The 26,254-nt window shown below is 38.1% G+C and overlaps 2 protein-coding genes across 6 annotated transcripts in view; one reads left to right on the top strand and one right to left on the bottom strand.

The window, feature by feature from the left end:
• Positions 1 to 25,043, top strand: part of NRAP (nebulin related anchoring protein) — a 50,435-nt gene extending 25,392 nt beyond the window's left edge. Inside the window, exons 22-42 of one of the 2 annotated variants that reach the window (XM_030453719.1) lie at positions 587 to 691; positions 1,123 to 1,230; positions 1,816 to 2,127; positions 3,218 to 3,322; positions 5,467 to 5,565; positions 7,352 to 7,456; positions 7,823 to 7,930; positions 8,707 to 8,820; positions 9,614 to 9,811; positions 11,572 to 11,676; positions 13,979 to 14,077; positions 14,866 to 14,970; positions 15,339 to 15,446; positions 17,113 to 17,424; positions 19,327 to 19,431; positions 20,118 to 20,216; positions 20,335 to 20,439; positions 21,915 to 22,022; positions 22,687 to 22,998; positions 23,242 to 23,394; positions 24,626 to 25,043. In XM_030453719.1, coding sequence (XP_030309579.1) covers positions 587 to 691; positions 1,123 to 1,230; positions 1,816 to 2,127; positions 3,218 to 3,322; positions 5,467 to 5,565; positions 7,352 to 7,456; positions 7,823 to 7,930; positions 8,707 to 8,820; positions 9,614 to 9,811; positions 11,572 to 11,676; positions 13,979 to 14,077; positions 14,866 to 14,970; positions 15,339 to 15,446; positions 17,113 to 17,424; positions 19,327 to 19,431; positions 20,118 to 20,216; positions 20,335 to 20,439; positions 21,915 to 22,022; positions 22,687 to 22,998; positions 23,242 to 23,394; positions 24,626 to 24,727 — 2,967 coding nt within the window. In that variant the 3' untranslated portion in view covers positions 24,728 to 25,043. The remainder of the gene's footprint in view (positions 1 to 586; positions 692 to 1,122; positions 1,231 to 1,815; positions 2,128 to 3,217; positions 3,323 to 5,466; positions 5,566 to 7,351; positions 7,457 to 7,822; positions 7,931 to 8,706; positions 8,821 to 9,613; positions 9,812 to 11,571; positions 11,677 to 13,978; positions 14,078 to 14,865; positions 14,971 to 15,338; positions 15,447 to 17,112; positions 17,425 to 19,326; positions 19,432 to 20,117; positions 20,217 to 20,334; positions 20,440 to 21,914; positions 22,023 to 22,686; positions 22,999 to 23,241; positions 23,395 to 24,625) is intronic. The other variant, XM_008490123.2, reaches the window with a different exon arrangement.
• HABP2 (hyaluronan binding protein 2) overlaps positions 16,190 to 26,254 on the bottom strand; it is a 31,605-nt gene continuing 21,540 nt past the window's right edge. For 2 of the 4 annotated variants that reach the window (XM_030453720.1, XM_030453723.1), the window contains exon 14: positions 24,115 to 24,685. The gene's annotated coding sequence lies outside the window, so the exon portion shown is untranslated. Of the gene's footprint in view, positions 16,821 to 24,114; positions 24,786 to 26,254 lie in introns of those variants that run through there. The other 2 variants (XM_030453722.1, XM_030453721.1) reach the window with 2 other exon arrangements.

Here is a 26,254-nt window from a genome sequence, read left to right as displayed (position 1 = left end):
TTTTGTAAAATGGGATGTGTTGATGTTGCCCTGGGATATAAAATGGAGATGTTTGCTATTGGATCACAAAATGTCCTTGATATTTTCATTTGAACTTGAAATGCTAGTCCTTGCTGGAGTATTATGTCAGCAACAGATTTGGGTAACAGATTTTCTCTGAAGATTCACTTGCTTAGTTTTCTTCAGTTCACACCTAAAATTCACTATCTCTGTGTCCCATTGAAGACTTGAATTCCACCTAGAAACAGATGCAGTTTATCAGATTAAATATATCATTGCATACATTTTGTACTGAAATTAATGTCAGCTTTATAGCCAGAAGAGTAGCTAACTTTAGGAATGAGAAGTAAAGTATCCTGATATATATGTTATTTCACCGCTTCCCTGAAATCTAACCATGATTAATTTGGTCAACCTGACTCTGTTGATCAGCTTGTGGCAAAAAAAAAAAGTTAGTATATCAAAGAATAACTTGTGAAATAAATCAACCCTAACAAATTTTTGAAAATTGGGGTGGTTTAATTGGTATTCTTCACATTAAACAGGGGCTACTGCTTGTTAACCCTGCTTTGATTTTTGTGGACAGGTTGCCTACAGGTCAGGAAAAGAGAAGTTTCTTCATCAGTACACCATCAGCAAAGATGATCCTGTCTTCCTACTGGCCAAAGCAAATGCTGCTAATATCAGTGAGGTACTGTGTGAGACAGAGGTTTAGATTCCCTCATCCTATAAGTAATTACAGCTGCTGTTGCAATGTTTGTTTTGTAGGTAAAATTAGGTTTCTTCTCAAAGAAGGTCCAAATATTTTAGATGAAAAGACATTATATCTAATTACTTCCTTTTAATTAAATGCTAGTTACATCTGCTGTTCTGAAGATTTGTCACTTTTAGAGTTTGAAGCTGTGTATTTTCCACATGCTTCCAGATGAGTGGCATAATAATTAGTAAGATTACAGTTTCCACAGTTACTCTATGTAAGCAAAGATCTGATCCTTACACATATGGTTGCTGGGCATGGAGTGTACACTGGTCTGATGTTCCTTGAGAGCTTTCACTGTGAATGTAAAACAAATAGAATGTATTGATAGTAATAAAGAGACTATGTTATTGTCATCTCTTTAGAAACTCTACAAGAGTAGCTGGGAGAAGCAGAAGGAAAAAGGATTTGTGCTTCGTCTGGATGCTTTGTCATTCTTGACAGCCAAGGCAAAGAGGGATCTGGCAAGTGATGTGAGTATGGACTCCATCAGCTGTCTTTATTCATAGAACAGCTGACAGTCCAGGTTGCTACCAGAGTGTTGGGGATGTGTCACAGATGTCTCAGTGCCCTGAGCCACCTTCACTTGATTCATGCTAAGGAGCGATGGAGGAGTTGTCTTAATGATTGACATTCCATAATTAGTCAGAGGGTTTGCTCTGAGCAGTTCAGAGTTTTTCCTCACATTCTGACTGTTTTTTCAGTGCTAGAACTCAAAATGAGGTTGAAATCTCCTGTGAAACATCATCATTTAATATATCTATGCATGGGTGGAAATTCCTAGAAGAACTTTCTGACCCCAGGGCTTAAAAAATGTTGGTTTTCCTGTAGAGAAAAGGTTTATTACCACTTTTTATGCATATATTGTTGAGAAAGAGTTTATTCTTTATAAACACTGACTAATTTCTAAGAAACTCCAGTTCTCTTTTGCTCATACTTCTTGCTTGTATAAAGAACAAAGCATGGCATGACACTGATAGACCATTGCTTTACTACTAGCAGAACTGTCAGTTTGACAGCTTAGATCATTTACTCATGGTCTATTATTTTCTTTACAGATTAAATATAAGGAAGGTTATGAGAGGATGAAGGGTAAGCTGATTGGAGTAAAAGCTGTGGAGGAAGATTCACAGATGGCTCATTCTCTTCAAATGTCCAAGTTACAGAGTGATCTGGAGTACAAGAAAGCATTTGAGGGCACAAAGAATCAGTTCCAGGTCTCCCTGGATATGATTAACCTTGTCCATGCAAAAAAGGCTCAGAGTTTGGCCACAGATAAAGGATACAAGACAGCTCTCCATCACTACACAGCCCTGCCTACTGACATGAAAGTGGCATGGGCCAAGTGGGCCTATGGATTGCAAAGTGATGTAAGTCAAGAGCTTAATGTATTTCAACACCTTTTAATTCAACCCCTTCAGACACTTAGGGCTGAGTTTCTTCAGATGTTTATGGTTTCTATGACATATTTATGCACCTAATTTTTCATCTATTAAATGAGTAAATATTAACTACTTATTGCTCAAGAGGTATATTTAAAGTGTGTACTTGTCCTGAGGGGAGTATAATGCTGTTTGTGAGTATGACTTTTTCAAAGACAACTTCAAATGTTAATAAAGTACTAGGATTTGTATATGATATAGAATTATTATATAGAATTATTTTTTTTCACCTAATGTGCAGGAAGATTAAGTAATTTATGATGATAAAATTGGTGATAACATTCCTTATGAAGGCCACATGCTGTAACCATCTGACTAACTTCTAACTTACTGATATAGTAAGTGGTTAATATAAGTCTGAGTTTCCATTCTGAGATTTTAAGTCAGAACTCTTTTGAGGAGACCAAGACTGATATGTGTACAGGTCTTGTTGAGGTATAGGTGCTGAAGCCCTTCTGGCTTACAGTAAATCAGCTGTAGACTTTCTATAACATTTTGGAATGCAATAGATTGTTGACAGGAGAGATTTTATGAGTAAAGGGAGGAGTACTCCTGTACTCTTCCTCCCTAAAGACACATGGGAAAAGCAGAAAAAAATGCTTTCCCTCCAGTATAACAAAAGGACAGGAGTTGGTAATGGCTAAATATACTTTTTTTTTTCCATTTCATTTTTATATTTTCATTGTAAATCATTAATGATCTTTTATACAGTGCACTATGTACAGTAAAACTGAAGTTTTATTGCCACATTAGAGTAAAAATTTCAAGTGACAGTAAAGTGTAGACCACTTATAAAAAGTACCCTCAAATCATATTGCACAAGTGCTGGGGAGTCCTGATACTTCCATTTCATTCTGTCTTTTTTATTATTATTTCCTTGCTTCTATGCAATAGTGAATAAACCAAAAGCAGGTGCTAATTTGACTTGGTTGTTTTTCCTGAGATGTCTGAATCCTTTAATGGTATTTTAAGTGTATGAAGACCAACAATAGGACTTTATTTTTTTTTTCTTTGTCAGAACCGATACAGAGCAGATCTGAACTGGATGAAAGGAGCTGGATGGATAGCCACTGGGTCATTAAATGTGGAGCAGGCTAAGAAGGCAGGAGAACTCATTAGTGAGGTGAGATTTCATGACAGCATGTAACAGAATTTGCTGCATAATGCGTGCAAAATGTCTGTATAAAATTAAAATAATTTCCACTCAAAGGGGAAAGAAAAAGGCATACCACATGAAAGCCCTCAAAACCAGGGATAGGACTCGTAATTAGAGGGAAACCAGATACCAAACACACACCAGTAGGAGTCCATATAGCCTTTGCAAAAACAAAGTAGGTGACAAATGATATTATGAATAATAATGGCAATCAAACAGTGCTCAATTGCTACCCACTAGCCTACCTTTTTAATGAAGCAAAACAGGAGAGATGATAAAAAAGATGCAGTCATTGGACCCAGAACCTTCTTTTTTAACAGCTTCATGTTCCTTCTTGCTCCTTTTTCATATATAGTCATGTTAATTATTGAAGTTCAAATGGATAGATGTCTGTAGCTACCTCTGGACCCAAGTAATTTTCATCCATGTTTCTCCCTATAACCAATATCACTTATAGGAAATGGCAGACTCCATAGTCCTTTATGCCAGTCCCATGAACCCTTCAAAGGATGTTTCTGGATGGAAATGGTTAAAAGATTCATAGCACTCTGTTTCTCTTATTTAGGAGGAAGTCCTACTGGCCAAATCTGCCTCACTAGGAGACTGAATCCTGTGATTTTTTTAGATGACCACTGGTGATGCAGGAATCATCCATCCATTCAATTAGAATAACAGCATAACCACTGGTGTAGTGTCGCAGAAAAAATATGGTCATCTTTTCACATCTGCCTGATTCCTAACACTATTTTTTTATTTGTAATCACATAAAGTGATGATGGATGAATTTTTTTAATTTTTTTTTTAACTCAATAAAATAGATACTCAGCTAGTGTTAAGAAAGGTAGCTTCATCAAAATTAGTATGGTGATGTTGGCTGGAATGGTAACTTTGAGCCTGTATAAGTCTACCATTTTGCTATTATAGTAGTGAAAACTGCCTAGTAGAAATTTGACCTGCTTGGTTGCTCATGTCCACCGTTTTGTGACTACTAAATAATTTTAGGTGGCTATTAAAATTATTACTGTTATTATTACAATTATTACAATTGACAGAATATAATTTCTAAGACTTTTATTTTGAGATGTTCTTCTCAATTCTTATTTCTCTCTACAGCTGATTAGGACAAAGTGTAAACCATTTTGTCCCCACTTAAATTTAGTGAGATTACTAATTTTTACACAATTTCTTTCTGAAATTTCTAAAATTTCTGAAATTCTTTCCTCATAAGCTTTTATTGCCTTAAAAGAGCTGACGTGTTAATGTTTTTTACATCAATGTTTTGAGTCCCCGAGTAGTCAAGATGTTGCCTCAAATAAACATGCATATTGTAGCTCAGTTTAAAGGAGAATTAGACCCAAACACTGAGAAATAAACAACTTTGAGAACAGCCATGAACACGCTTATTGACTTGGGAATTCATCACAGGCACTGCAAAAATTTAGTACAAACTATTTGGAGAAGAGATAAGGGTATTCATGAGTTTAGGACAAATCATGCAAGAAGTGACTTGTCCATTTCTTTTTGCCATCAAACAGCCATCATCTTAAGTATGTATATATAACAAGATCTTTCAGAAGCTACTATGGGTCCTTTTAAGCATGGAGAACTAGTATCATTACCTGGAATTTATACCATAAAAATTAGACACAGTATCAATGGCTGTACAAATCTACTATAGATGTTAGGAGGAAACTTAAACTCTGAAAAAAATAAGTGAAAGAGTTGCCCTTATTACCACAATACAATTGTATATAATTCCTTGCTTAAAGAAACTATAAATAAAAATGCTATCAGTCATACTGTTTTTGAAGTAATCTGAAAAAAGGTTGTAAAATCCTGAGCTCTGGAGTATTTAGGTAGACAGAATCTGATTTTGAAAATGTTTTCCTTATGTTTAGGGAGAAATAGTTTAATATGAATCGGCAAAAGGTTATTGTTAAATCGAAACAAATATTAATCTGAAAGTACCTAGGACATAAAGATGAAGAAAGAGGAATAATAATTATGTTCACAAATTCACTCTAATCTCCAGCAACCTATGATTTTTCTCTTTCAAATAGCATGAAAGAGCAGCACAAAATTCACAGCTTTGATCTTTTTCTGCTCAACAGAAGAAGTACCGTCAGCATCCCTATGCTTTGAAGTTTACCAGTATTAAAGACACTCCTGAGATGATCCAGGCTAGAATTAGTTATAACCAGGCTGTGGATGTAAGTTATAATGTATATACATTATGATTATAAGAGTGGTATCCTCTTTGAACGACCTGATTGAAGCACTGGCTTTCTCTCTCTTTCTCTGAGATTATCTTTGGGAACCATGAAACTTCTGTGTTCTGGTGTGGTGCATCTGACAAAGAATATGTTTCTAACTTGGAATGAGAAATCACAGAGATCCCACTGAACTGAATGGGAGTTTCATGTAAAAAGGCCTTTTTGTCCAATTTCTTTTTTCAGAAGTTTAGGAGTAAGACTAAACTTTGGCCTGTAGAGACTTTTGGCTTTTTTGAGATTCACCGAGGAAGAACACATTTGTGGTTCTTTCCCCTTTTCAAACAGGTCTTTCAGATTTCAGTTTATTACTTGGAAACAAAATGTAAGTCAGGATGACAAGGAAGAAAAAATAAATTATTTCAATCTGTCATCCTGCTGAGAGAGAAATCCAGGAAGGGAAACCTTAAAGGGAGGAATTGAGGCTGTTTGGTGTTTATACATGTTTATTTTTAATAGAAGAGCAATTTAAAAATATTGTAGACTTAACTGGGATAATACAAAAGTGAATAACAAGCAAAAGTCACTCAAAAAAGACAAGTTTCAAACATGAGAGGATGTTTTATTGTGAAAATAGATATTTTTAAAGTGAAGAAGAAGATGAAAGACTTTGTGTAAAACACATGCTATTGTAGTACTTATAGTGTCTATGCCTTTGGTTTAATTAATAAGATCCAAAAGCCTTACATCTCAGGCAGGATAAATATAAGTCATTTTGTTCCACTGAGCCGCAGTCAAAATCAGTCTGCTTCTCTACTTCTTCACACATGGAGTTCTCATTAATTTTTTTTCTTATGAAGCTGCAATAGAAGCCCTATGTGCTAAATAAAGTAGCAGCAGCATGAAATGGAGAGGTTCATTCTCTTCTAGAGGGTCTTAAACCCTCACACAGAAATAATAGCCTGGGAAAGGCAAGTTGAGTGGGATGAGGCCAGAAAAAATGGTGGCTATCTGTACTCATCTGAGAATTATGGTGCCAATGTAATAAGAAACTAAACTAGGAAAGAAAAATAATATGAAAGAGGTGACCTCTGCACAGCCATTGTAGGGGAAGTTCCAGTTAACTGCACAGAACTCCTCTTATCTGTCTGCAGACATCTGGAAGTTATAGCCAGTCCTGGGCCAGCCCTGATTGATGTGAGTAGCCCACATAGGCACCTGTTTAACAATAGGGTCAGTCATTCTCTGAGGGCTTTTTAATTTCTTGCCATTGACTGTTGAGCACCCCCTTGCAGCTAGCTCTGGAAATAAATTTGGAATCATTAAACAGATAACTGCCATCATATTTATCTCCTAAAAATGAACAATTTTGGAAAAATGTGTTTTGGGAACTTCAACTCCCTGGATTTCTGTGAAATTTCAGAGTGTTGGTGGGCCACTCATGCCTACACATCCTTTATTAATGCTGGTTATTTTTCTCTCCCTCTTCACATATGTTGCAAGTCTTATCAAATGAATATTCAAATATCTGAATTTTCATATACCTGGATTTATACATTCAAAACTTCAAGGAATTCCTCTCTAGCATACTCTAGTTGGTAGCTGTATCAGACTCCCAGAGCTTTTGGAATGCTTTTGGACTAATACAATTGCCTGTATTTATTAATGTTGCTGTCACTTTTCTGTGTTTTTTGCTTCCCATAAACCTATTTGCTAATGCTTTTGTCTGAACTAGTGATTGTATGTGTACTGAGCACTTGATACTGAAATTGGTCTCTATTTGCAGAGGCTGTACAAGGAGCATGGAGAGAATGTAAAGCATCAGTACACACCAACAACAGATCTTCCTGAAATCCTTCAGGCCAAATTAAATGCTATGAATATCAGTGAGGTATAAATTTGTCCTTTAATATTTTAAAAGTTAAAGATTTGACAGTGCTTTACTAAACACAGGAAATCATGCTACATTTCTTTCTTTTCCCCATATATCATCATTCTATTGTCTAAATGTTACTGAAGTAATATGAGAAATCAAATTTCTCATCAAACTTCTCTAAATTAGAGAGATGAGAATGAACAAGCTAATGCATTTTTATAATGGATATTTCCCATCTGATTATTCCTGTCATGTATTGATAGTTTCATTTACTTGTTAGAATAGAATGAATCTAACATGACCTTTATAGGATGGCAATAATGCTGTTGTGTCAACCCTCTGAAAAGCAACTTTTCTTTATTTCTGTTCCATCTTTCCTAGATTCACTATAAAGAGTCCTGGAAAAAGGTGAGAGATGGTGGCTACCAACTGAAACTTGATGCCATTCCCTTCCGGGCAGCGAAGGCTTCGGGTGAAATCATAAGTGATGTATGTGAACTTACTGCTGGTATTTTCCAATAGGATATGTCAGTCATTCCAGGCCCTTTCTGCTCTGCTGAATGACTCTTGATGGAAACAGGATATTCAGCCAACTCTTCATCTTGGAGGCTTCTAGGCTTGGTCTCATTAGGAGTACTTTTGGAGATGCTGACACAATGAAGTGTTATTGGTAACGAAGCAAAGGAAGGTCAATGAAAGCAAAAACCCAAGAGCAAAGGGAGGTTTTAACCAACTTAACCTGCTGTAGTCATAGGGATTGTTCTGGAGCTGTCAGCCACTGTTAGATAGGCAGACTTTGGAAGAAAGAGATTATTAAGGATGTTCTATCCTTCAGGGTTTGTTCTGGGTATCCTTTACAGGTTGTAGAGATTTACAGATTTATTTCAAGTGTAGGAGACTAGTTCTGACTTGTGAGAGAGCTGATGGAGAGAGGCTTCTTAGAGGCTGATTCTGAGCACTTGTACCAAATTCTTGTTTCCACTGCCTGTGTAATAGCAGATAACAAACCCAAGCTATTTGTATGTTTTCATTGGTGTATTTCTTGTGTTTTTCTCTAAATGGGATAAAATATTAAAAAGTTTGCACAGCTGAAGTCTTCCTAGCATCCCCTAAAGTTTTATTCAGGTTTACTATTGTGTGGAGAATAGGCAGGATTTATTGTCCATAGTGCTCTTTCTATAATATGAAAATCCTTTTATACAGGTTTTAACAATCTGACAGTTGCATCACTTCTATTCATGTTTCTGTTCTTATTTCCTTTTTAGCACAAGTATAAGGAGGCATTTCAGAAAATGAAAGGACAGATGGTTGGCTCATGTGGCCTGGATGGTGATGTTCATATTGCTCATTCAGTTCATGCAACATCTCTGCAGAGTGATGTAAGTACAAGAAGAGGTGGGAATTTTGGAATTGGTTTCTTAACAGTGAGTAGTTCCTCATGGAAGATGCACTTAGCTGTGCAAGAGCTGTGGAATATCTCACTACTTAAAACTTGGGGTTTTCTCCCACTTTCCCAATATTTTGATAAACTCGTGATATTCCTACCATTGTTTTATATTATTTGCAGTAACATTAGTCTGACAATGAAAGAAGACTGTGCACTAGAGCAGAATCCCCTGCAGCACAACACTGCTGCCTAGCATAGAATATTTTACTCTGTAAAAGTACCACTCAGAGGCAGCTCTAATTGAGAATTACTACTGTTCTTTTTACAGAAGTAAATTCAGTTTGGTAGAGATATAAAGTGTGATTATTTTCAATTTACTATTTTCCTGAAGGACTAAACTATGAATGAGCTTATGAAATTTAAAGTTGGATTTTTTTTTGGCTGGGGAATGGTTCCCACTTGGTCATGGCATATGCTGAGAATCATGTAATTTGTTCATTGCCTGTAAGAACTGTATATCAATTTTTAGCAAAAATTAAAATTGCAAATAATATCTCAGCTTAATTGAACATAATATAGATGTCTACTATTTTGATGAAATGTAGGTTCCACATATTCTAAGTATTGATTATTCAAGATACAGCAAAGTAAGTTAGGGAATGTACTTTTAAAAAGAGTAATTTATACTGGAAATTGGAAGAAACATGGAGAACATCTCTTTGCATCAAACCCTGAATTCTTTTTATCATGTTGTGATATCTCTGTGATCTGTTTTAATTTGATAGGTGAAATATAAGCAAGGTTTTGAAGACTCTAAGACCCACTTCCACCTGCCACTGGATATGGTAAACTTGGTACATGCCAGGAGAGCCCAGGCTTTGGTCAGTGAACAAGACTACAGACAGCTGCTACACCAGTACACTTCTTTGACTGATGATCTGAGGTTGCAGTGTGCCAAGAATGCTTACAAACTACAGAGTGAGGTAATTGCAAAGCATCCCAGTGATATTCCTCTCCTGAATCTGAAGCAAGGTAGTTCTGCTCCAAATCATAACAGCTGAGATAAACAATCACTTTTCCCCTTGATAACATTCAGAAATGAGACATTTATCTTACTGAGCAGTTGTACACCATATGTGATCACACCATACAGACAGATAAGTATAATAAATAGTCTTTGATCAGGCAGTGAATTGTTTGCAAGTGGGGATGATTGCAAAGTTGTTGAAATTTCACTCTTAAGGTCTTGCTAACCATGCAAGCTGTTTACCAACTAGTATTTGAGTTGGTTTTCAGATGGGTTAAATTCATGTGTACTTCCACAAGAAAGATGCCTATTATTTAAAATCTGATTTGTAGCAGACTTGTAAACTCTGACCCAAGACATAACCACTGAAATTCTGAGAAGAATGAATTTAGCTCCCTGCATAATCTTGAGTAAAATTAACTGGGCAATGCCTTACAAATTCAAGGTTAGCCCTGAGCAAAGGGCTTTTAAATAGATTACATTTCCTCTGGAGACCTCAGGAGGGGCTCTATCTTAAAAAGAAGCCTGCCTCCAAAGATGCTACTGTATATCAGTTTAACACTTTCAGACAACAGCCTTAAAGATGGCGGACTGTGTTCAAACAAGTGTAAACATCAGATGCCAGTTGTGCTGCCCTAACTTGGCTGAAAACACATGTAACCAGAGATTCTGAAGCAGGTTTCCATCCCTGCCTCTCTTTTGAAGTGGAGGTGAAATGCTGTTTGCCAGCAATGTGTCTCAAAGAGCAGAATTTAACTCTCTTCCCAGCTGGTGCTAATAGCTGGCAAGGGATGAGCTCAAGAATTTTTTCTTACTTTCCAAGTCACAAAGGATGTTTCCTGCAAACAATGCATTGGTGCCTTTGAGTCTAGAGATTAGCACTGGGCAGGCACAGGTGGAAGAGGAGCTGGTTACGTTTCCACTGTAAGTGGTTGGCTGAACCAAAATGCTTCATTAACTAAAGCAAGATCTTCCCTCAGTAAGCAGCAGCAGTTTTCCATCAAGGCAAGCCTTCACTTTACTAGTTGCTTAGTCTATATAAATTCTTTTGAAGCAGAAAATAAGATGATCCTCCTCCTCACTCTTCACATCATCAAATGACATAATATTAGCTGTAATGTATCTACCAGTAACTTATTTGTAACTTCTGGAAAAGGAATACTTGCAATGGGTCACTGCTGGCTTTGGTGGTCTGGAAAATATGTTAACAAAATCTATACAGTGGCTTAGTGCTATTTTTCCTTAGTCTTCCCTATTTATAGCCCTTTGGAACTGTTTAAAAGCAAAGCTATTTTGTCTGCAGTTCCACTTAGTAAGAAGTTACTAGCCTTTATTTTCAAATGTTTCAGTATGCTTTTCTAAATTGATCTTATTTTACACATATTTATAAAATATAATACATAGCTGTGGTTTCTGTCTTATACTGAATAACCTGTCTGTATCTAGAAAATTTTTTTCAAGGAGTTAGGAACCCAAGTATCATTTGATATTCATGAGACTTAATATTCCTCAGAATCTGTAGATCTGTCAGTGCTGTGTGCACATTGACATGTACCTAAACAGAAGAATGTAGGGTAATGCACATAAACTCTCTGTGGTAGGTAGATACTAATTTTAATGGGTTTATTTGAATACTCTTATTGTGTATTTTTGGATGAATAAATATAGGGCATCTCAAATGCAAACTTTCAATTACTTCTGCTTGGTTTTCCTTAGAATTTATACCGGTCCGACATGAATTTAATGCGAGGAGTTGGATGTATTAATCCAGGGGCCCTTGAGATTGAAGGAAAGAAGAAAGCTTCTGAACTTATCAGTGAGGTAACAAAAGAGGGGTTTGATTTCTCCACTACAAACAAGAGTTTGCCAGATGTCTTACAATTAAACTGGTCTGGCAATGTGACTCACTGGCTAATGCTGGGTTCCCTCCCTTTGTCGTTTGATCGTTCCATTCATGTCCTAATTGCAGATGGGTGAACCTGGTGGAGTTCAAGATTTTGCAGACTTTGCTAACTGGTTTTGCAAATCTTTTCTCCTGTGCTTCAGATCCAGGAGGCTCTTATTTTATGATATTTATTTTAGACCTTAAATGGCCTTTTTCAACTAAAAATAAGGCTGTGCCTGTTTCTAATGAGCAATCTGTACTGTTTCTTGAAAATTAGACTGACCTGCAGAGTACCCAATACATTACACTATCTTCAGCTCTGCTCCTACTTTTAAGTCTTAGTCTGTTTTTTCACTTGCTGCTTTTGTGTGCTTTTATTTTTCCTCCTCTGTGGTTTTACTTTTATTTCCTCTGTCATGTTCTCTTCTTACAGTCTCTGCTAGCTTCAGATCTTGGATCTATTGCCCATATTCACATAGATGTGAAATTAAGAATTAAGGGTGGTATCAAGGGTAAATCATGTTTGACTAACCTCATAGCCTTCTATGAGGAAATTACTAGGTGGATAGATGATGGAAGAGCGGTAGATGTGGTTTATCTTGATTTCAGTAAAGCATTTGACACCGTCTCTCACAGCATCCTTGTAGATAAGTTGATCAAGTATGGGTTTGGTGATCAGGTAGTGAGGTGGATCAGGAACTGGTTGAAAGGAAGGAGTCAGAGAGTTGTAGTCAATGGGGCAGAATCTGGTTGGAGGTGTGTGACTAGTGGAGTCCCTCAGGGGTCGGTACTGGGACCGGTGTTGTTCAATATCTTCATCAACGACTTGGATGAGGGTATAGAATGTACCCTCAGCAAGTTTGCTGATGACACTAAGCTGGGAGGAGTGGCTGACACACCAGAAGGCTGTACTGCCATTCAGAGAGACTTAGACAGGCTGGAGAGTTGGGCAGGGAGAAACATGATGAAATTCAACAAGGGGAAGTGTAGAGTTTTGCATTTGGGGAAGAACAACACGATGTCCCAGTATAGGTTGGGGGCTGACCTGCTGGAGAGCAGTGTAGGTGAAAGAGACCTGGGGGTCCTGGTTGACAAGAAGATGACCATGAGCCAGCAATGTGCCCTTGTGGCCAAGAAGGCCAATGGCATCCTGGAGTGCATTAGAAAGGGTGTGGTTAGTAGGTCAAGAGAGGTTCTCCTCCCCCTCTATTCTGCATTGGTGAGGCCGCACCTGGAGTATTGTGTCCAGTTCTGGGCCCCTCAGTTCAAGAAGGACAGGGAAGTGCTTGAAAGAGTCCAGAGCAGAGCTACTAAGATGATTAAGGGAGTGGAACATCTCCCTTATGAGGAAAGGCTGAGGGAGCTGGGTCTCTTTAGTTTGGAGAAAAGGAGACTGCGGGGTGACCTCATCAATGTTTTCAAATATGTAAGGGGTGAGTGTCAAGGAGATGGAGTTAGGCTCTTCTCAGTGGTGACCAGTGATAGGACAAGGGGTAATGGGTGTAAATTGGAGCATAGGAGGTTCAAATTGAATATCCGCAAAAATTTTTTTACTGTAAGGGTGACAGAGCCCTGGAACAGGCTGCCCAGGGGGGTTGTGGAGTCTCCTTCACTGGAGACATTCAAAACCTGCCTGGACACGTTCCTATGCGAGGTACTCTAGGTGGCCCTGCTCTGGCAGGGGGGGTTGGACTAGATGATCTTTCGAGGTCCCTTCCAACCCCTAGGATTCTATGATTCTATGATTCTATAATTCCTATCTGTGTTCTTGTGAATGGATCCCTGTTTGCAATGATTTGAATTATTTTGTTGACAGCTCTGCCACAGGACTGAGGCCCAGGTGGAACCTCAGTTTCCTTATATAAAAAAGTTCAATGGGACTGTGCAGGCCTTTTCTCTGGGTTGGATTCACCTTTATTGTAATTCCACTAGCCAGGGTTAATGACACTAAGGAGTGAAATAACCTTGTTGTATTCAGCATAGCAGCACTTGTTCAATTTATATTTTTAAAACACCTTAGTCCTTATTTACTTTTCAGTTTCTCTGTGGGACTTAAATGCATCAAAATTCAGAGTAGCAAAAAGGTAAATTAGTCTAATGGTTAATAGACACACACCCTGTGAGAAAGCAGAGTTTTAACCTCAAGAATCAATACTAGACCACTGTTTTTGGAAAAAGTCCCTTATCTGACAAGACAATTTAGTTATGCTGTTCATTTTTCTTTGTGTGTGAACTCAGAGTAAATATCGTCAGCAGCCACACTCCTTCAAGTACACATCGGTGACAGACTCTCCTGGCCTCCTTCATGCAAAATTCAGCAATCTGATTGCTAATGAGGTAGGCTCTCCTAACGTGAATCAGAAAATATGCTTTTCAAAATGCAGAGAGCTAGGGATGGAAGAGTGAGAAAGAAAAAAACCTTGTTCTGAAAGAAAATACATCAAAAAGAAAGTAAACATCACCGATTTGTATTTTTGCACAGTTAGATCACATTTTATTATTGCCAAACATTTAATGTGGTTTTCAATTCAGTCTCTTTTAAAAAGCATAAATAGTGCCCATACAATACAGTTCTGTTATCAGGGTTTCTTTACATGAAACAAAGCCTCAAGAGATCAGTTCTGTGGGATCTTCTTGAGGGTGCTCATTTGCATAGTATGGTCCCCTTTAGAGTGCTCCTAAAAAAAAAGGATCACTTGCCTAATTTTTGAAAAAGAAGACAAAACCCATAGGCAAATTATAAAAATAATTGGTACCAACATGAGGAAAAATCCAAGGTAGAAAATATTGACAGCTTAACAGAAATGCCTGCCTTTTTATTTAACAGACAGTAGTGGTGCCTTTAATGTTCTTAAGTCCCCTTTTGGTCTGCTGGGGACATACCAGTGCAGGACTAAGAATGTAGTGGGTTGGCATCATGATATATGTATAAAAGTTAATGTAAAATATTTTTCTGCCCAGAAAAGAAAGCCCATTCAATTGCAATAGCAGTGCTTTATTCTCAGGTGGGTTTTGTGCTGGCTGACTATAATTGTCTGAAGCATAAGCAGCTTAAGTATTGCTGTTGTATTTTTGGAATAACTGAGAAAATTAACTGCAATTTTCTTTTTTGTTCTCTGTCCTAGCGCCTGTATAAAGCAGCTGGAGAGGACACTCAGCACCACTATACACCAACACTGGGACTGCCTGAGTTTACACGGGCAAAAATAAATGCAGCCATCCTCAGTGATGTAAGACTTTATTGCTGTATTTCTTACACTTGTTGGGGATGGAGAATGAATCGTGCTGTGGCAGGAAAGATAGATAAGTAAATGACATCTTAGATCTCTTCTGCTTATGCTTTCCCTGAATTGAATATAATGGTATTTATCTCCATTAACATGTATACGGTTGTGAGTAAATTAAATCAACATAAAGTACAAGATGTGTCTTATCTGACTTAGTAGGATTTCCCAAAGATAATTTAAAAAAAAAAAATCTTTTAATTATAAAGGATGAGACTGCAACACAGAATAACAAATGAAAGAAGGTTTCTTTGTTTGCTCCTTTGTGCATTTAAAAGTGAAAGAGCAATCTACATGTGCCTTTCCTACTTTAGGCAAAATACAGGGAATCTTGGCATAATCTACGTGCTCAAGGCTACAAGCTGACAATGGAAGCACTCCCGTTCCAGACTGCAAGGGCCTCAAGAGAAATTGCTAGTGATGTGAGTTGAATGATTCAACCTTCCTTCTTGCCTAATTTCTGTTAACTTCATGTAAAACAATGTCTAAAGCAGATTTTAATGAATTAAAGCAACTCCATAACCATGTGAGACAAGTGTGAGACAGAATATATTACTTATGAATGAGATTCTTTGTGTGAATTTAAAAAAAAAACACGAGAAGAGGAAGAATCGCTGCTAATCAGGAACCAAGCTTGGTTAAACCTCTTCCAGAGGGAAATAATTAATGAATTGAAGTATTTGCAGACAAAGTAGAGGTATTCTGCTCCTATCTAGTTCCTCGTATTATCAAGTGCCCACTTATTCTGTCCACCCTGTGTTAATTTGAGTGCTTAGTGCTCCCATGTTGAAATGAGGTCAGAAGAAGCTGAGTATTCTTTGAGACTCTGAAAATCAGCAGCTGCCACTCTGGTTCGGACAGGGAAGTTAGTGGATGGCCCTGTAAATACTTGGCCCCTTCATTTCTGAGATAGAGGAAACAAAAATCTTCTTACCCTTAAAAATATCCTCTCATTTGGACTGTTGTGTGCCAGACACTCAGAGGTGTCGGTATCCATTTCTCAGAAAGCCTAAGTTTGTCCCTTCCTCACAAGAAATGTAGGGAATCCTATGAAAAATTGAAAATTAAACTAAAAGAAGTAAAAAAAAAAATTTTAAAAAGTCTTCATTTTTGTTATATTTAGCTGCATATTTTACCTCTACTGTGATGAACTATGAATATATTTCATGTGTTTCATGAAGCAACAATATCTAGCTGTAAATTGCAATATATACTTAACCATATTTTGCAGAGTGCTTTTGCTTACAGCTTCAGATCTGCTCTAAAGGTTACAAGTCCATAATAGAATTACATCCATTTACAACAGATCTGAATTTGGCCCTTCATCTTGGAAGCACTTTATAAACATTAGCTACTGTAATTTAATCCCCACAACTCTCTTGTGTGGTAGATAAGTGTTATTATCCCATTTCAACTACATTATGAACTCTTCAGGACCCAGGCCTTCCCTTTAAAGTTCCAAGCACCCTGTTGATGCTGTATAAATAATCATTATCATCATCATCACCACTATTTCACAGAGAGGATAAATGCAAGATCATAGGGAGAGTCATAGTCCCAGCTAAGATGAGAATGAGGGGTTGCCAGTGCTTATTCTTGTGCTCAGACCACCATCTTAGGCTTCTCAACATAGTTATTGATCCAGGAAAACTGAATTTACTCTTTAAAATAGCTGGGTGGCATTTGCAAATCTGAAGGCTACAAAGTGCATGATGTTTCTCTTTTGTATAGACTTCTTTCTTCTGTCTTTTGTTTATTTCTCTTATGTTCTCATTCCAAACCATGGGAATAAAATTCTAGAAGAGATAATAAAAGTATATGATATGAGGTTAAACATGATCAGTCCTTTGGGCATATTCAGAGAATGTGTTAAGATGTACTTAACTTTAATGTTGCAGCTACTGTGATATTTACATTTGAGAGCAATGAGAGATTCACACTATTACTTTCCAGTGCTGCATACCTTGGCTGGTTTTACTGACAGCATAGACATTTCAGTGACTTACCCTAAGTTAGTTATCTAGAGTAGCCAGTCTAAGTTTGGCACCTTTTCACTTTTACCTTTTTTTTTTTTTTTTTTTTTTTTAGTACCAGTATAAGCATAACTTTGTGATGGAGAGAGGAAAGCACATTGGTGCCAGAAGCATTCTGGATGACACCAGATTGATGCATTGCTTGCATGCTGCCAAATTACAGAGTGAACAGGAGTATAAGAAGGGATCCCAAGAAGTGTGGTCTCAGTATCATCTGCCCATGGACATGGTGAATCTTGTCCATGCCAGGAGAGCCCAGGCCTTAGCAAGTGATCAAGATTACAGAAAAAGGCTCCACGAGTTTACAGCAGTCCCAGAAGACATGAAGATGAAGTGGGCCAAAAGAGCCCACATGTTACAGAGCGAGGTAAAGGTTTTCCTTCTGTTAACAGAAAATTGAATTTAGCAGTAGCAAAGCTTTGAGTGACTGGCATAAATTGTATGTTGACATTGGGCAGTGTTTTTGGAAAGACTGTTTGGAAACTGGTGTATATGTAGCAGCAAAGTACCCAATTGCTCCTCACACATGGAATATGTGTCAGTCAGAGGTTCTTGTGTTGTGAGCCTGAAGGAAAACGTCACTTATTCTAGAGGTCAGGGATATACAGAGTCATCTCTGAGCTGTTTGGATCACAGCTGGTCAGTGGTTTGACAGCCACTGTTCTACGTGCAGAATTTCTTTAACAGAAGGTTAAATGCACAGAGGTTGATTTGGGATATGTTATAGGGTAATTCTGCAAACAGAAATGGTCATATCATTTCACTGGTTCCCAGGTGCATTCACAGAAATTGCTCATGCAAATTAAAGTTCAGACAAACTCTGATAACAGAAATTATGTTATCTCAGCATGAGTCCCATCCATGCTCACCTGGCCTTGGCATGTATACTTGTTTGGGATAAGCTCTTGTCTGTATGTGCTTTCAAACAGATGCAGATATTGGGTGCGTTTATAAAGCTGCATGGATGTAGGTAGCTGCATTTTGACAACTTAGGGTCCAGTGTCATTAGCTGTTTTGTAGCAAGAAGGTCTGGTGGAGTATTTTATATTTTGTAAGAAAAGAGACTGAATAATTCTGCAAGGAGGAGAAAACCATTGTGCAGAAAGTAATGCTAACCCTTTATAGGTATTTAGAGTGCTGGATTTTATTGTGAGGCAACACTTGTTGGATTAAGTCAGATTTCATGAGCAGATATTAAAAGATATTTCAGCTATGAAAGACAGAGTGACGACTGAAAAACCAAAGAGCTTGTATCCTTTTTTTTTTTTTTTTCTGAGTGTACTTACTCTCTGGTACCCCAAATGTATTCTTCATTGCCAAAACTTTTTTTGGATATTCTTGGGGTGGCATAGAAGCTGTTGCTAGATGCAATTCTTTGCCTTTCCAACTCCCATTCCTGCCTTCTCCTGCAAGGCCTAACAGATGTATACAGATAGTTCAGCCCAGGCAGGCAGGATTTTTCATCATGTGTGATGATGCCTCACATGATGGGAATCTGTCATTACCAGACACCCTAACAGCATACTTCAGAGTTTACCTACAAAGGGGAAGGATAGGAAATGAGTAAGAACCTCAGCACTTGGCTTTTTATCTTTGGACATCTCAGGTTAGGAATCCAGAAGAGCAATGAAGATGGTTTTGTCTGGTACCCTCCCTGTCTAGTAGGAGTAATGTAGAGGACACTTGAGCTTGCATGTCCTTTTGCATATACAGGGGGAAAAACCCCAACAAACATAATAAATGGATGACTGGATTAAATTCACCCAGAGAGACACTGTCACTCTGAAGAAGAAGAAAGATTTGTTGGGACTGGGGGTACTTTGTTGGCTTTCACTTTTTATTTGGTATGTCTTATTTTCTTTACTGGATTAGGACATAGAGCAAGCCTTTAATGTGAGTAAAGAAAGAGTAAAAGAAATGGGGTTAATGAGGAAGCATTTGCCAGATAAAATAATTAGCATTCCTGACTTGAACTCACCTCAGAAAATTATTTCAAAAGGGTTTCTTTTACACCCAGTACAAACAGGTTATTACTTACTGCTTTGAGTCATACTAATTCACTCATGGGACCTTCTCTTGTAACTTGCATATGATACATTATTTAATTCCTAGTGGAATGAACAAATGCAAACAGTTTTGCTCGACGATGTGAAATGTGCATGGCAAATGAAAAACCTCAAAATATTAATATAAATCTGGGATTCTTTTTTAAAAAACCTTAATAGCTGTGGATACAAAACTGATAGCTAACAATTTTCATTTTTAACAGCATCTCTATAAGTCAGACCTGAACTTCATGAAAGGAGTTGGTTGGATGGCTCTGAGATCTCCACAGATAGAAAGTGTAAAGAAGGCTGGAGAGCTCATCAGTGAGGTAACTGATAAATCTTTCATGGGATAGCACGTCTGTAGGATTTGTTTACCATCAAGGCTCCTCGTTACATGACACTTACGAATGTAGCTTATCATTTCCTTTTGATGTGGGAGCCTGTTTATACAAGGTGTAAGTTACCAAGAAGCAGTACAGGAGATGCAAGTCCACTGTGTGACACCTGCTGAATATTTTCAATTCTGAATGAAACACAAGAGTATAAACAAAATATGTAGGAATAAATAAATGCAGGAGATTCCATTATGAAATTCTAAGCAGGTGGTTATGGAAGTGATACAGAAAGATACAGCACTGACAACCACACTGAAGGGGCATTTGCCTGCTCAGTATCATGCATTAATGGAGAAAAATTATGAGCTGTCAAAAGCGTAGTGTTCAAAAGCTTTTTGCATGTGGATTTTCAGTGGGAAGTCCTTGCACACATGCATAAAAAGAAGTCTGGTGCCTGGGCACCACAGCAGTGAAACAGCAGCATCCCCATTCCCAGGCTGAAAGAGCAATGAGACTAAAGCAGAACAGCCTGTTTTGAGTACTGTAGCTTCAGGAAGGTGGCTTTTCTGTCTGACTCCAGTTATTACACACTTGGAATTGTGATAGCTCACTAACAGAAACATCCTGTGTTTTTTATTCCCCCTTTGGCTGTAACTGTTGCCTTCTCTCCCTCTCAGATCAAGTACCGCCAGAAGCCAGAAAGTTTTAAGTTCACTTCTGTGGTTGACTCTCCAGATCTGATCCATGCCAAAACCAGCTACCTCCAGTGCAGTGATGTAGGTTGCATTTTATAGCAAGTGGTCTTAACTTTTGTTGTCCTATAATGCACTGAAGAATTGATCTTGACACAGTGCTTCCAGTGTCAGTTGCATTCAATGGCTTTTGACTCCACAGAGACTCTACAAGGCTGGAGACTCTGAAGCCAGGCACAGGTACACCCTGCCTCCAGACCATCCAGATTTCATCCGAGCCCGCCAGAATGCACTTCACATCAGTGATGTAAGTAAGCTTTTTACTTTGAGTTGACTTGATAACTGTCATCAAGGAAGGCAAGTTTGCTTGGGAAAAACTTCCATGTGTATGTAGAAGTCAGGTTCTCTGAGCCTGATCCAAATTGAAAAAGCCAGAGTCTGTGGAGAGGCAACATAATTTGGGCTAGAGGTTTGGTGTGTTTGGGCTGGAGGAATCAGGAAAAGGCTGTTGCTTTTTCTTCTGCAGATTGGTTCTTCTTTCTAGGGCAGGAAGCTATAGTTAGTTTCAGTCCTTCAGTATAGGTATGATACATATTTAAATCTTTTTACTTATTTTTGGATTGGAGAGGAGGGAAAATTCACTTTCCCTGTCTATATCACCTGCTTTCCTGAAACTACAATGCTGTTGAACTGATTCCTTAGATATAGTTGTCATCAACATGGATGCAACTGAATTAGCGAGAGAAATGGGTTTAAAGGGATTTTGTTTCCATATGATCCCAAACATAGGCCCACAGTCTATTCCTAACCTACTGTTCACTGATTAAATACCTGTTGTCCTTAACTGCAGGGTCAGAGTGACCTTAGTTTGTAAGAAGCTTTGAATTCCTTATTTGGTAAAAGGTGCTCTACAGGTGAAAGAAACAAATGGGATTTACATTCTTTGAAGAGAAGTTAGCAGGCTGTATAGTAATGCTTGCATTGCTTCTACTCAGGCTGTCTTGCAGGATTTATGGCATCTCCATTTACCTTTAAATTAAACACCATCTAGCACTAAATTCACCAGTAAAACAGAAGAATCCTTTGAAATGTGAAGTAGATTTTGTGCTTGTTTTCATATGATCATAAACCTCAGAAAGAATTAATCAAAGATTTACAGAAAACAAATTAACAAAATCAGAAAGGGTCAGCAAGTATCAGCTAAGATACCATGCTTGTTTACCAGGACCTGCAGACTGGAAGGTATTTTAAGAAAGAGCAATTTCTCTTCAAGATCTAAATGTATTTCCCATCCTTAAAGTCATATTAAATATGTTAGAACTGGCTGTTATTCCACATGAGTTAATGAAGCCACATGTGGCTGGGGATAGACAGAGATCATTTGAAAAGCTTGAAATAACTGCTATTGAAATTATGATGCCATGAAACCCAAGACACTGCAAGTGGATGCATCAAAAGAGAGAATAAGGGCAATATCAATGCAATATTGATGTGACTGATGCATCACAGTTTCTAATAGAAATTAAATCACATCAAAACCAACCACATTCAAGTACAAAAGGAAACCCTGGTGGCACTTTTCAGATGAGACATTTTATCATTATGGTGAATAGAAAAGGAGTTGAAGTGCTATAGAACTGGATCAAAACCTTGGAGATGGTACTGATGACTCTTGATACAAATAAGCTCAGTAGGATAAAACATTTATTACTGCAGTTATGGGACCGCATTTAAGAAACTGCGGGGGGAAATGACTGTTTTGTTCTTTTCTTTTCAACACAGAAATTGTATAAAACATCTTGGGAACAGACAAGGGCATCTGGCTATGATTTTAGGATTGACGCCATTCCATTCCAGACAGCAAAGGCTTCAAGAGAGATTGCTAGTGATGTAAGAATTCTTTCTTTTCAAACACTTTCCAAGCCTCTTCCCATGCCACCCCCACCCTGTAAAAATGGGTAATTTCTGACATAAGTGAACATTGTTCTGCTTTGGGAAAACTTCTGACCCAGTGAAACCAAATGCCTGTTGAGTGCAAAGATTTCCAGCTAAAGGGTCCCATGAATAATCTACAATGCTAGGCTGCTCTTGGTCATTTTGAGGAGTTATTCTTGGGAAGGAGGTATATTATCATGTAGTTAAATAAAATAGGTACTTAGGCATGAATAGGTAAAGTGTGGTCCAGAATAAAGTGGGTCATCTTTGAAAACAGAAGACCACAGTTAGCAAAAAAGCTGAAGATAGAAGTGTTTCATTTCTTGAGCTATGTATTAGGTGCACCCATGAGTGCAACAGTAAGAGCAACAATAAGACCTCCAATGGCTTTTGAGGGTATTTTAGGCTCCATGAATCTTTCCACTCCTTTAAAACCTAGCACAAAGGTCATTCTTCTGAAGTGTCTTGTTAGATTAGGATATATATTTTTGACATCAAACAAACCCTTTGTGCACTACAGGAAGCATTATTGATAGCTAGGGGAGGGTAAGTTATTTCATAACAGAATTTGAAGGTAATTTGCATGTAAAAATGAGATTTTCCTTTGCACTGCCTGCAGTACAAATACAGAGAAGCCTTCCTGAGAGACAGAGGCCAGCAAATTGGATTCCTCAGTGCAAATGATGATCCCAAAATCAGGCACGTACTCAGAGTGGGGAAACTCCAGAGTGACAACCAATACAGGAGTGCATATGCCCACAACAGGGCACAGTTCCAGAGTCACTTCAACCAGCCAGGATTCCTCCATGCTAAGAGAAGCCAGGAGCTGGCAAGCAATGTTAACTACAGGCAGCCTTTTCACCAGTACACTTCTGATCCTGAGCAGCTAAATGTGAAGCATGCAAAGCAGGCCTACAACCTGCAGAGTGATGTAAGTATACCTGAGAGACACTCTCATTCCAAGTGCTAGGAGCTGTGTCTGGCAGTGTGCTTCACAGACCCCACCTATCAACAAAACCACATTCTTGAAAGAACTGCAGACTGTGCTGAAAATGAACAATTTGTGTATTACTGACCCTATTGCTCTGTATTTGCCCTCTCTTGAATAGCCAGGGCACGTGGCTTGATTAGAGGCAAACAAAATAACAGACTGGTGCATGTTTCACTCTTGCAGGTGAAGTACAAGGCTGACTTGAACTGGCTCAGAGGCATTGGCTGGACTCCCCCAGGTTCTCACAAAGTTGAGATGGCAAGAAGAGCTGCTGAGCTGGCATACATGCGGGAGATGGGGTTGCAGGGTGCTTCTGCCCACTATGGACTGGGAGTTGTAAGTAGAGTAAACTGTCCTCACAAATCCCACCAGCTCTGCTCTCTAGAAGGCAGGCAGGAACATGTCGTGTTTAAAATTTGTAATGCTTACTGGCATCTACAGTTCTCCCCATTATTTGATCAGAATATATGTATGCTTCCCTCATGAAACTTCGTGCCTTTGTTTGCACCTTGATTTGAAAGAACCTCTCAAGAAAACTCAGCATTTTGATAACTGAGGAATTCCCTATAGGGCATAGGAAGTGTCATGGGGTAAGATTTGCTTATTCTATGGGATGTGTTTTCCTTAGTGTGTGGATGTTGTCAGATCTCCAGCTGTCCTTGTACATCTATGGAAAGCAGAGGTTGAATGGACTGCCTGTACAACTCCCCTTTTCTTTTCCTAATTTCAGCAAACACATCTGTGTGGCTGTGTGATCTCCACTGACAAGTGCAGTGTCAGGCTCAGTGTAGACTCCAAACAGTACAATGTGTGCTGTGGAATGTTCCCCAATAATCTGTAAGGCTTTTTGCCAAGGGGCAAGGCTCCAGACTCTTCCATCCCTGTCCAATCCAAGATGCAAGAAATTATAGACTGGGATCTTCCAGATTTTCTGTCTCCCTACCTCCATACGTCTGACTCCCAGTCTACAGTGTCTCAGCACAAGAGAGCAAAAGTCCATAAGGGAACTTCATAGACCCTACAGTTAAAAAACATTCAGTTACACTAAAAGAGAAGTTCTGCACTTTAAATACTTGTTTAATTTAAGTTTTAACTTTGGCAGCAAGTCAAACAATAAGCCATCCCAAGAGAAACAGAGCATATTAATGATTTACATTGCTATCTGAAAAGTTACTTAGGAAATAAATTATAACTGTGGCTGAGGAATGCAGGCAGTGGGGACTGCAGGCAATTTCTTCTTAAGTCTTTCCCTGATGGTCTCAGGGAAATCTACAAGTGTGCAATGCACCTGGAATTCAGGTGTTCACTGGTTTGCTCTTTATTTACGGCTCAAATTACAAATTAGGATGTGAGCACACTGGGTCTTTTGATCTGTGTAGTATCTAAATTCCATAAATAGCTCCATTTTTTGCACTTTTCCTTTGTAGAGATTTGTTTAGTGCAGACCAATGATTGAGATTTTGTTCATTTGTAATTTTTAATATACAAACATTTGTACAGGATAATTGTTAAAACCTTCTCCTGCCTACTAGCTGTTCTCACAGCTCACTTGGGTTTGATTTTACAGAACCAATTGGAGGCAGAAGGAGCCCAGCAGGTCTCAGTCAATCCTGATGCTTCAGAAATTCTGCAAGTCAAGAGAAGGAAAATGCATCTGTACCAGAAGTAAACAAAAACACAACTACATCTTCATCTTGTCTTGCAAATCTTGTAGCTTTTCCAGTTTTCTGGGACAAAAATAGATGGGGTCTAAGAATATTTTGGTTTAAGAGGCAACCTAATCATTGCAATTTATGACATCTTTATATTTTTGTGTGGATATTTTATCACTTTATGTATTACAAAATCTGTATGTATTTATTGAAAGCTGTAAATTAAATTAGTACTAGGTGACTGGCAGGCTCAGCTTTGTACTACAGATGAATGAACCTAATTGGTAGAATATACAATAATTTGTACTAAATAAATCAGAATAATCTTATTCCATGCTTGTAATCTTTGGAGGTTTCTATGCTTCTGGATTATTGGTACCATTGACCTAAGAGAATACAAAAGCATGATTCATGTGATTTAAGAGATGAACAAGACTTTGCCTCAGTGGAGGTAAAGTTAGCATGGACTAACTAAAGCCATGTCTTTTAGTGGACATCAGAGAATTTGTCCTTGATTGACAGGGTGCTTTCAAATCACATTTATTTCTTCAGCCTTTCAACTCTCCCAAAGCAAAAAACCCAGAATTATTTTGTAGAAATTACAGCAATAGGGGTAGCTAGTGACAGATTAGGTAGCTGCTTAGAGAAGGTTGTAAACCCTGGAATTCAGATGAAGGAGACATTCTAATGAATTACTATTTTAATGAATTGATGCTTCACAAACATCTGTTCTTTGTTTTAATAGCAATTCCCTGTTTTCATATATCTGCAGAATCACTGGGAAAAAAAATACACAATTCAGCTTGCATGACTTGTAAAAACTCAAGAATTGTCCAATAGCTTTAGTCCCATTTTTAAATGGGATCTGATACCCCCTAGGTCTCACTGGTATGAATTCAAGTTCAGTACATATATACCATTGTAGATCTGGAGCATAATAAGTAATTATCCTATAAAGAAGAATAAAGTGGATGATTCTAATGGTGGGTTTGCTGGTGTTTGGTTTTTTGCTTTTTCAATCAGGAATGCATCACTGGAATTTGTGGTTATTTGCCCCACAGTAGTGCTTTTAAAAATTAATCTCCTGCCTGATCATCTCCTCTCAGGTGGTTCCATTGGCCCCAGTCTTGCAAAGATGTTCACATGATGAATTTTATGTATGTGAAAAAGGGCACTGCCTTTGGGAGCACACACCAATAGCTTTGAAATATCAGGATCCAATGAGTCCAGAAAAAAACCACCTTAGCCAAGGGATGAGGCAAAGGGTGGAAGCAGCTGAGACTACAGAATTTTCAGGGCTTGAAAAGCAAAACTGTAAACTCTGGCAACTGCTGCTCTGATTGACTTGGTGAAGAACTGAAGTTGCTTTACTTTCTGATCTGTTTGGCCTACAAAATGTGGGCTTATTTCAGCATACTCAACAGGAAAACTGTCCCTCACATTTTAAGCAAATACTCTAGTGCTTTTTCTAAGATGATGATAAAGGATGCCACAGGAAGGCCATGAGAAAAATATCAATAATGTTTTTGGTCAAACAGGAGGCA

Source organism: Calypte anna, chromosome 6, assembly GCF_003957555.1.
Source record: "Calypte anna isolate BGI_N300 chromosome 6, bCalAnn1_v1.p, whole genome shotgun sequence".
Taxonomy (NCBI): Eukaryota; Metazoa; Chordata; class Aves; order Apodiformes; family Trochilidae; genus Calypte; species Calypte anna.
The sequence above is the reverse complement of the archived record's forward strand: the minus strand, read 5'-3'. Positions and strand labels throughout refer to the sequence as shown.